This window comes from Sander vitreus, chromosome 9, assembly GCF_031162955.1.
Source record: "Sander vitreus isolate 19-12246 chromosome 9, sanVit1, whole genome shotgun sequence".
NCBI classification, from domain to species: domain Eukaryota; kingdom Metazoa; phylum Chordata; class Actinopteri; order Perciformes; family Percidae; genus Sander; species Sander vitreus.
In genome coordinates, this window is record NC_135863.1 from 1,008,177 (window position 1) to 1,020,186 (window position 12,010).

Sequence of the window (12,010 nt, forward strand, 5' to 3'; positions counted from 1 at the left end):
AGTTTTAGTGTAATTTGGACTTGTGGTCACAGTGGCTGCTGTTCAGCAGAAGTTACATAGGCCCAATTTAAGACATTAGTTTCTGGGAACTTATGTCAGGTGTTTATTATTTTAGATTGAATAATAAACGGTCAAAACTGTAAAAATGACATGTAGTCCTAAAATTGTCCAAAAAATTGCACACTATATTACATGTTAAGGTGCAGCTGGACAGATACAGGAGACAAGTTAAATAACGATACGATACAACTTTATTATCAGTTAAGACTGAATCTTTTTGCGTTCCCGAGCAACTCCGTTCAAGAAAAAGGAAAAAGAAAGTACACACAAAGTTAGACAAAAGTTACACATATTGTACAAAAGATGAAAAGACATCCACAGCCACAACAAAGAAACGTGTTTCGTGATATCCCCGGATGTTAAAGAACAGATGAATTTTTCCACGCAGAGTTCTAAACAGCTTTTTAAATACAGTCGAACATTGATGTCTCGTCCCAAACACACACACACACACACACACACACACACACGTCCCTCTGTCCTTACCCCAGCTCTCTTCCTCCCCCTTCTTCATCCTCTCTTTCTTCTACTCCTCCCCTCCCTCCTCTGTTGGCAGAATCTGGTCGCCGGCTCAGCTGCGTTGCCACGGCAACAGCAGCCTCCTCCAGCACCTGCTGTCCCCCACTTCCTTTCATCCCTCGGTCGTTCAGCCCCCCGTCGTCCCCCCCTCCCCCCTGTCCTCCTCCTCCCCCTCCCTCTGTTCCTTCGACGGCCCTCTGTCGGCCCCCGTTCACCAGCGGGGGAACCCCTTCCTCTGGAGGTAAGAGACGTGCTGCTGTGTCACCCCAAAACACACCTGTTTGTTTTGTTTTTTTAGTAAGTGTGTGTGTGTGTGTGTGTGTGTGTGCGTGCGTGCGGTGTATTGTGTGTTTTCTGCTGTTTGCCTTACCAGACTTTTCTGACCTTCTGTTTCCGTCAGCCAACATTTGCGTTCAACATCAGACCGCACAGCTGAAAGGGCACAGAGAGGGAGCAGCACAGCCCTGATGAGCTGGTGACACGAGAAAACATTTCACTTTTTAGGTTGCTCTCACACCTATTTGGTCCGTTTAAAACAAACTTGGCTGGTTTGGGGGCAGGGGCGATTCTAGGATCAAACCTTTAGAACATTATTGAAAAAAGTTTGCGAACCACTGATGTAAAGGATGATAACTTTCAGAACCACCAGCTACCGCTGATACAACGGAGGTCTGTAGCCGGCATTACGAAGCTCTGTAGCGGCTTAAACAACTAGCAACTGTCGCTCGGCGCCATGGAGCTCGTAGTTAGCCGGCGTCACGCGACGCGTATTTCGTACAATATCATACAGACCCATTTTCAGCCGCCACTGTAACGTTGAACGATATATAGTATATATCCGATATATAACACGGAGGTCCAACATGTCTGACGACAACAATATGGCAAAATATCTGATGGTATTGTCTCAAGGTATAAATCAGGACTTTATTATCCCAGATGGGGAACTTGATCTGCAGTCAGAAGTGCAAGATAAAAAAAGCACATACAACAAACAACGTACAAACAACGTAAAGACAACAATACAAAGATACAACGTACAAAAATGTTTCCTGTACACAGTTTTTTGGGGGGCATTGGCATTTTAGGCCTTTATTTGATATGACAGCTGAAGATGTGAAAGGGGATAGAGAGCGGGTTAGGGTTATGACAATGCAGCAAAGGGCCACAGGTCGGTGTTGAACCTGCGGCCACTGCGACAAGGAATGAGCCTTTGTACATGGGGCGCACGCTGTACCAGGTGAGCTATCAAGGCGCCCCTCAGAACAGACTTTTAAACCATACTACAGGAGCAATCCTTAAAAAAATGTTTTTGCAAATATTGCACAGGGAAACAAAGGAGTTTTTACGCCCATTGCTCTATTCTACGGCCGTGACGTCATATCGGCCGTGGAAAGACGCTGATTCCTCCAGCCTAAATGCATTAAAAGTTTACCGAGTTCCTAAAAAAGGTTCCTGGGTTCCTGAAACGGTGCCTGCTGTGGACATAAAATGGCATTTACTTAAAGATAAGGAAACACCAGCCAGCTGTTCATAGTCAGGTTATCGGCAGGTAAATATCACCGATGCGAGTCGTTGGTGGAATCAGCCATCTGCCGATAAACATCTGTCCACGCTCCCGCTGTATATTGAGGTCAATAAGAGCTGCATGCAGCAACAGAGGGGTGAGAGGAAGAGAAGAGCATCAGGGAGGGAGGGCGCTCTGCCGAGCAGAGAGAGAGAGAGAGAGAGAGAGAGAGAGAGAGAGAGGGAGGATCTGAGAAAAGAGAGAGAGGGAGAAAGAGAGAGTAGACACCCCAGCAGCTCGCACACTCTCACTCCCGCCGCTGTGACAGGTGGAAGCCGGCGTCTGTTTGCCGGCCACGTCCCCCTCCGTGACGAGTGTCAGAGCGATGGTCGCACGTCTGTGTTAGCATGTCTGACGCCTTCTGGACGGTGCTCTCCAATTTCTCGCTGCCCGAGAGAAGCATGCTGCGGCGCTCCAAGAGGTACGCGCTGGTTTCCACTCCATCCTTTCTCATTAGTTCAGATGTTTTTCATATCTGGTAGCCTGCGTATTTCTCTCCTCGTCGTTGCATTTTTTGAGTCTCGGTTAGTTTCTCTCTCTCTCTCTCTCGCGCTCTCCGTTTTTCATTTTCTTGCCGCTCCATCTTCGGCATCCTCTCTAGTCCTCCTCTTGGCAGGTCTTAGATGCTCAGCAGGAGTTGCTGGATTTGTCTTTTGATGGATGGACACTGTCTGACTGTGTGTGTGTGTGTGTGTGTGTGTGTGTGTGTGTGTGTGTGTGTTTGAATGGGAATCACATGAAACACTGCTGGTATGTATCCCAGAGCTATGTGTGTGTGATGCAAGTCCAGGTTGCAAGGCGTGATTTGACGTTTGTGCATGCGATCATATGACGTAATTTCTTCCTCTTTTTCCTGTCGTTCCCTCAGCTGACATCTCCTCTTCCTCTCCTGTCAGTCAGTAACAGAAGTGTCTTCTCCAGCAGGAAAAGAGAAGCAGAGACAGAGCTGTACTTTTCACTTTGAAGCAGCAATTTTCTTCCTCCTCCCTGCCGCCACACTCACATACACGGACAGATTTCTTCTCCTCGCCTCCTGTTGTCCTCAGCGGTGTTTTGAAAGGGAAAGCGGTTATGAAGCGACTCCTGCATAGCAACAGTTTTTGGTTTGGAGTGGATGGAGATTACAGCTCGTGTTGAGCTGTAATCAGGACAAAATTGATTCACTGGGAGAGAGAGAGACCCTCGTTTTAACACCAGTTATCACATTCAGATGTGAAGTATAGTAATTCTTCATCCACCCATCGCTTCTCTTGCTGTTTTCTGACCTTAATATATCTCAAACATACACGTCTTTCCACAGACATGTTTTTGGCTTATCCACCCATCAGGCTCATTTTCTTATGCAAGAAGTTTCCATATATTTTTTCTGTATGCCATCATGAAAATACAGATATGGAATATGCAATGTCCGGTTTGATATTTAGATTACATTCTGTTGAAGACAAGGTAATTGTGTCTGCACGGCAAACTGTTGCGTCTTGTCGACGTAATGTGCTTCCTGACATAGCTTGTCCTCTATTTTTTTTGTCGCTGACCAGATGCCCACAAGTGTCAAAATCATCGCAGGTTGCTGCAAGAAATAAACATCTGCAAAGATGCACATAACGCCTCCGATCATCAACACAGAGAAGGGTGTTGATGCATAGTGGTAGGCTGATACAAACAGCTCCCAAATCTTAACAAGCTTAACAGTTGGACTTCCTGTTGGAGGGCTACGCTAAACCAACGTTAGACCCAAAACCCATACAAGAATGAAAGAAAACGTTTGCCAAAGGTTGATTTTTGGTCTTCCCATCCCCGTGCTTGGTTACCGTCACATGGAGGCTCTGTGTGTCGGAGTTTCCCCGTTAGCAAACGTGACCTCCTGAAAAACACGACAAACATCAGACTGTAAGGGTCATTTAGGTTTTACAGTTCAGCTAGACTGTATTGTTTTGAGGGGAGAGTTTCTTCTTACCATGTCTTCTGTCACATATAAAAAAAAAAAAAAAAGAAATGACACATGGACTAAATAGGAACTAGGGATTCTCATTCAACAAAAGAAGCCATCATTCGTAATTGTTAAATTTGACCTAAGCACACGCAGCTGCAAACAAAATGATCAGACATAAAATCAGTCTAAAATAGTTCAAACTTTGATATTAAAAGGGAACTATGCAGTTTTTTTTAGCTTAATTTACCTTAACTGAACAGCTTCGGAGTCATTGGAACGGTCATATGACTTTTTTCGGGTTGAATGGTGGTCGTCTCGCTCCCCCCTAGTGCCTGTGAGCGGAAAAACCACCCTTGCAACTTCAGGCCGGCCTCAGCGTCAGGAAGTATGGCGTGATATCAGGTCTCGCCATGTAACGAAATGCTTCACGGCACTGCACACATACTCCCATTCAGGAAACGGCTAACAAGGTAGTGATGGAGTTTTTCACACTATCGTCATGGCTGAGCCGGCAAAAAAGAAGCAGAAAGCTAGGAAAGCATTATCGGAGGAACTGAGAAAGAGGAAACGGAAGACTGACTGAGAGAGGAGTCAGACACAAGTAAACATAGGAGCTGCCAAATATCTATTCTGAAGCTGTAGGGGGAGCTCTATAGAGAAACCTGCCAGCAAAAAGAGAGAAAACAGCCAAGAAATGGCCAAAACTGCATATTGCCCCTTTAAATCTGAAAGATTAAGATGGTAAATCTAACCAGATGGCTGATGACAGCTATCAGTACTTGATGTTTTTGATGCACATTTCTGTTCATCCCAAAAAAAAGCATTGAGGTTCAAAGTCTACAGTAGTCCTATATTAGCATTAGCATGTTGTCATCGTCCTATTTAGAACGACAGTTTTGATTTGCAAAAAGACCAATGCTTGCCTCTCTCTTATTGTTTGTAATGTGTTTTTCCTTAACCCACGTAGTTCCTGACACTAACTCAGAGCGAAGACACCTGTGAATATAAAGAAGAAACTCACACACACACACACACACACACACAGTCACATACTCTAGTGCGGGCCGTCACATTGATTTCCTGTGGTGGCTGTAACCCTCAGACCAACATTATTGACTGGACTGTGGGAAATGAGTTTCGCTGTAGATATTATCCACATACACTCGCCTGCTGTCTGATGTGTGTGTGTGTGTGTGTTTGTGTCTGTCTCTATGTCAGTGTCAGGTAGTTATGTTTAACGCCCACCCAGCTGTTTGCTCATCGCTAGTTTTCCAGCATCTCTCCTCTCGGCTCTGTTGACATCACATCCCTGTATGTCCGCTACTGTGACTGTGTGTGTTATGAGTTTTTACAGTTACACAGTTATTACATTCGGAGGTTATATGTCGTTGCTCACATTGCAGGTAAAACACGAGTAAACACATGTGCAAACACACCTGCCAGCTCTATGTTTTTCCTCTGGCTTCTGCCGTTTTACTGAAGTGCGTAAATCCCACAAACCTCAAATTGTGGAATATCATATACACTTCCACGAAACCTTACTACTTCGTTTTGTAAGTTTTTAATGACAATTTACTTGGAGTTATTCATTTGGACAACGAAATACGATCGTGTCATCGCAAATCTCCAAAAAACAAACAATGATATCTTATATATACAGTATGTTAAGATCAATATCAATCTCATGTCTGTGTGCTTTGAAGCTACAGTCAGAACGTGGTTAAATTAGCTTAGCATAAAGACTTGTAGCTTGTTTGTATACTGACTAAGGCTGGGTATCGCCAATGGTTTCCTGAATCGATTCTATACCGTTTCACACGGTCCCCATTCACTTACATTTCCGAGTCCATTACAAGGAATTTTCATGAAATTACAACACCAATTCTTCTCGGATTTTAAAGAGATTCTCATAGAACTTCTGCTGTAAATTGAACAAGCAAGAAGCAAAATAGTTTTTTAATGCACCAGGTTAATGTTTACATCAAGAATTGACCCCGGAAAAGGGCGTCAGTTCACCACAATTTCATTAATTGAAAAGCCATATTAAACTAAATTAAATTAAAACAGAAATCACGTTAGGGGGCAGGGAGGGACGGGTTAGCAAAGACGAGGCATCCTTGCCAGACCGCTCCCGCAAAGAATGGACAGATGGAGGTAGCCTAGATTAAAGGACAAAATATAGTTCTTAAACCTGCATGACTCACATAGATAGGCCTATCAGTCGGCCTATGTAGCTAAGGTGCATGGCAATATGGAACCTTGGAAAACACTGTCGATTAATCCACAACAGTAAAGGAAGCATTAAACAATCCACACGTCGCCTTAATGTAACAGACAAATAAACGTATTAATGTAGATAAATGAGACCCTTGTTACTATGGAAAACCCTGTTGAGTCTTCCACGTCGCTATTTGATCCATTTAAGAGGTGAATTTGAAGTGCAGCAGTTAAACTCCGCTCTGTGATACAAATCCTGGCGGGGATAAGTACCTTGGCACGGCCCAGCTATCGGTGTCAGAATGCGGAACGTGTGTCGCCTACTTTAAGAGAAGATTGACTAACGTGACAAATGTCAACAAAAAGAAAAAATCCTCGACCGGCCCAAAAGTGAAGTGGCCCACCGGGAATTCTCCCGATTACCCACCCCGGGCCTGCCCCAGATCGATTTTATTCGGAGAATCGATTATTATTATTTGAACCCAGCCCTATTACTGACTGGTCGAAGCTATGTCTTAATAAACAACAGTGTAACCTGTGCAGCGTCTCCGGCTGTATCGCAGCTCAGCAGATACGGTCGGTCTGTGAGCCTCCGTACGGACACAACGGTATCAAACCTGGCAACCTGACTGTGACGACAAGCCGCACGCACTCACTGCACCGACTGTTCAGCGAGAAATAGTTCAGCATGCAACTCCATGCCTCAGCTTCAATGTCAAACATACGAGTCCCCTCAGCCTCAATTGACGTTTTCCAAATTTTACAAAAATGTTACAGTTCTGTTCACGCACAGATTAATGCAGATATGCAGCATGGTGATCAGTGAGCTTTAGAGGTGTTAGGAGGTGCACAGAGCCAGGTTACACATGAGTTTGATATCGATCGTCTAATCTCATCTCGGAGAGAAAGCAAATAAGCATATTTCCCATGATGTTGAACTATGGCGGACAGCTCAGAGGGAGTGCTTTGTTCCAGTAGGGGGAAGCGTAAGGACTTCTTAGATTCACATCCTCGCTCGGGTGAAAAGCGTGACATATTTTATCCGACGTTTTGGTCATAAAAGCTGCTTCAGCCAGAGAAAGAAATGCAACTGAGCAGCAGCAGTCCGTACCTGTGCTGCTACCTGACAGGCTGCTGCTTTGATTGCCACTCAAAAGCCTACTTCTCACGCACACACAAACACACACTCGCACAGAAATGGTATCTTAAAGCAGTTCTGTATAATGGAAACATGTTTCCCAGCAGGGATCCAAAATGCCTGCAGGCGAATAAAGAACTAGAGAAGCACAGTTTTTTTAGAGAGTGAAACTGCTGCAGCAGGTACAGTACATATGTCTATGAAAGTCAGAAGCAAGTATACATTGAGGTAATGTTTAGTCTATATTGACGACGTTTCAATTCCGCGATTGCTCCAGTGCCGCGGGAATTTCGGCCGGATGTCCGTTATCTTCCTCTTTCTTTGTGTTGGCGTTCTAAACTCCGGTGGATTTGTGAGGACTATGGTTAACTGCTCCTCAGATCTCTGCAGGGTAAATCCAGACAGCTAGCTAGACTATCTGTCCAATCTGAGTTTTCTGTTGCACGACTAAAACTACTTTTGAGCGTACACATGTTCCACCAAAACAAGCTCCTTCCTGAGACTATTTAGCAGAGGCACCGTTGCTCCGTCCGGCGATGAGCACTGCCCAACACGATTGAGACTCCTTTGAATGTGGCATGCCAGTTTTTCCCTCGACAAAGATTACCCTAACTTTGGGGCGTCATTTAGCACCCTTCCCAAAAAGCTAGCATGACATTTTTGGAACCAAATGGAAGATTGTCTGATTTCATATGACACCAATATCTTCTTTATCTTCTTTCTAGCATTAAAATGGAGTCAGCGGCCAAGAAGCCAGCCAAATTGCACAAGCAAAAGGCAGAAGCTCAAATATTTATTTTATTGCATTTTAATGCAGAATTGAGGGTTATACATCCATGGTGAAGAAGCTATATGAAAAGATTGATTTGGGGATTGTATTAATAGATATCAGATGACTCAAACAAAGATTTCAAGTGGAGAATCGGTTATTTTAACCCAGCCCTACTAATAACTTCATAAAAAGGAACTGATATGTAATTGTGAAGCTATAGAGGCTCATTTTATATTCTTTCTTTCTCTCTTCCTATTTGGTAGCTACAGTATTATAGGGAAAAGGAGGCTGAGTTTAATTAGTACACTCCTTTTAATTCCAAGTCATGAGTAGTGTAAGCTAGAGAGTCTTTCACACAGCAGGTCAGATGCTAATGGAAAAAATGTTAAATGTGTCTGCAGGGGAGCATAAAGGGTTTAAATGGATCTCTGTCAGTCTTTTCAGATTTTAGCAGTTTCTTTTCGAGGAAATTTCTTTAAATAAAATGTGTAAACACAAGTACCAAAGCTTTAAAGTTCAGGCAAAGTTCAGAATCTCTCTCTCTTCTCGGAAAATTCAGAAGAGGTAAATACCATTAGTGTCCGTGTGTGTGTGTAAGATGAAGAAATTCCCTGAACACACATCACTGGATATCTGGCAGCTCATCCCTTATATGTACAGGTGTGTGTATGTGTGTGTAGACCACATGCTACGCTCAAACTGCTGATGCTGCACATCTCAACAGATGGCAGGACAAACACACACACACACACACACACACACACACACACACACACACACACACATACACACAGCATGACATATGACAGAGACACACATGACATATCTACATCACATGCAGAAGTTATTTGCCAGGTGGGAATGTGAATTAGACATGCACCCAGATCAAACACCTAATGTTGCACACATGCACACATGAACTTGTCCACAAACGTGCTAACCCTTACCTTTTCAAACCTTATTCAGATGCCAAACATTACTTAAACCTTAAAGTCTAAAAGTCAGAGTGGTTCACACAAATATAGGAATGTAAGTGCACACAAATGGCAAAGATGAAGAGCTCCAAAAACAGAGACGTCTCGCTGATCATTTGACTGTAGCAAATATTTCAGCCCTAATCGCTTCTCGTGTCTTGTGATCATCCAGGCGGGATCGGCCTGTCAGAAACGCTAACACTACACAGCTACATAATTACAGCCAGCGGGTGTGATGGGCCAATTAACACCACACACACACATGCTCTAAGTGCACAGACACCTGCTGGCACTGCAAGAGCCTGTCAGAAGTGTGCATGCCCATTTTTTTCACAAAATACAGTCGTAAAGGGAACCCATTTCCTTCATAATTTGAACATTGGTTTAAGTTATTTTATGTTAACAAATAGACAAAGACAGAAAATAAACCAAAATACTACAAATATACTGCAGAATTAGCTCAAAAGCTAAATTCCATCTGCAGTACCCTTATCGTCTGGCATCTGCTCTCTGACAGGTTCGACAGAGAAGACATGCGCTCTTGGAGTTTGGCAACCTGAGACTGTTACAGTTGGAAAAAGGAAATCATATTATATTTTACAAAAATGACACGTAGTTCTTCAGCAGGAATTTCTACACAATAGGTTTAACTTAATCACTAGTAGATAGTTTGTCATCCATCTGAGTTAAGGTGACCAGACGTCCTGAAAATTTTGGGAAGTTACGGGCAGTTGTCCCTAATCCCTGTCCTGTTTTTAAAATTAGACTACCACGCCCACCCCCAACTCACCTGTCACAAATTATACCCATTTCATCTGGTCACCTAAATTTGAATGCTCAAGTGCATATTTATATTCCTAGACATTATCAATAAGTGCAATTCACATTGACAGTTTGGAAATTGTGATATCTATGTATTCTTGCAATACAAATCATTTTGTCCACCTGTAAAGCAAGTTTCAGATTTACAAGGTGTTCTTCGGAGACGCCATGCTGATAGACGTTACAATATAAGACTGTGCAGTCAGCAGTGTAGAGCCTTTCATTGGTGTGGTACAATATCATCATTATATGTGATGAAAAGAACAGGACCCAGAGTAGATCCCTGGGGAACACCTTCTAGATACAGTGATTACAGTGGCCACTGAAGGTGTGATGGTTTACACTTAATCATACTCTGCCAGTGTGTTTTGGGAATTGTGTGTCTTTTAAAAGACTTCTCAGTGAACCTTGAGGCCTCATCACAGCCTCCTCTTCCATCTGTCATCTCCTCCGAGTGTAACGAGCCTCGCCTCCCGTCATTACGCACACGCTTCAGAGAAAACAACAAATTGGGGAAATCCTGTGAGCCCGACCTGTGCTTGTGTTGGAGCTGTTAGGTGTGAAGACTGTCGCTTCAATTTCTCCTCTTCCCTTCTCTCTGGGGACGTATGTCACAGCTTTGAAGCGGTTTGCTCTTTTGTCTTCAAGCATCATTCGTACAGCAGTGTGCGCACACACAAACACATACATATACACACAACAAATACACAGTCATCTCAGCCCAGAGGGGAGCTGAGCCATTTCACTGTAGGATCCAGCTCATAATGACTGTTCAGCCATAAGCGATGGAGCCTGGGTTGATGTTTTCTAATAAACCACTCCAAAAGAACTGAAGCACACAAAGCTCATATCACTGAAAAGAAAAAAGCAAGTTAGTTGTCACGGCATAACCACAACTCTGGGAAGACTTGATATTATCGTTACATGTCAAGGAGCTCCAAAGCATGGTTAACTATGTTTTAATCTACAGTACTACATAAATACTCGGTTCGCCAGGCTGAAAGGAAGGATGAAGTGGCTTACCTTTGTCCTCGACTCCGGGCGCCATTCACACAGTGCAGCGTCAATCAGCGTTGACACTCCGTTGATAGTTCATTTGTAGACATTTAAGACATAACATTAACACAACTCGATGGGGGAAAGAGGAAAAGCCTCAGTCACTCGACTCTCAGCAACGCATGTCCCTTTTCCTGCGACTGTCTGTCTGATTAACTTCCGCTTTGTAAGCTCTATGACACAGATAAGCCACACCTACCTCAGCCTGGCGACCAATAGGAAAACCATTGTGCTGTAACATAGTCTGAACCCAATGCCTGACATTATTTCAGCTCTAATAAACTTTAGTTTGTCCATGACCAAGCTTTAAAAACAAGTTTACGGGTGCATTGATTTGCCTGAATGAAACCGCATACAACAGATAAAAATGATGATTAAATACTTAGGCACGCATATTTTAAAGTATAAAAGGATGTTGTTGCCATGGAATCGTCTATAAACGTTTGTGCTGCAGTAGAGAGCTGGCGGTATCTTCCATGAATATTGTGTTATTAAAATGTCATTGACTAGGGACTTTGGAATCGCTGCTGTTTTCTCCACTTGAAGATCTGTGACAAATTACAGTAATTGTCCATTCAGGGCTTCGGTACCCGGTGTTCAGATCCTTCTATTAGGAACTGATGGAGTGCCTCATCTCTTCTGTATTATTATTATTATTATTCCTCTGACTCTGTATGTAAATGTAGACAAAAGTCTTGCTCAAGATGAACTGAATACGACTGTGTGTGGCGTGATGGCAGCTGTGTGTGTTTGTGACTGTCCTCTGTTGTGAAGGACAGACTGTGTGTGAAGCAACATCTGTGATTTCAGCAGGAGTACATGTCGCACACACCCCCACACACACACACACACGCACGCACGCGCGCACACTGTCTGGTTTGTGTGATCAGGTGTGTGTCTGACGGCCAGAGTGGACACCTTCTGTCACTGAGGGGGGTGTTTGGTATTTTTT

At 43.6% G+C, this 12,010-nt stretch overlaps 1 protein-coding gene across 10 annotated transcripts in view; it reads left to right on the forward strand.

The window, feature by feature from the left end:
- Positions 1-12,010, forward strand: part of mast2 (microtubule associated serine/threonine kinase 2) — a 244,180-nt gene that overhangs the window by 160,848 nt on the left and 71,322 nt on the right. For 6 of the 10 annotated variants that reach the window (XM_078258289.1, XM_078258292.1, XM_078258293.1 and 3 more), the window contains one exon: positions 617-820. The exons of the other annotated variants lie outside the window; for them this stretch is intronic. In XM_078258289.1, coding sequence (XP_078114415.1) covers positions 617-820 — 204 coding nt within the window. The remainder of the gene's footprint in view (positions 1-616; positions 821-12,010) is intronic. 10 annotated transcript variants of the gene reach the window in all.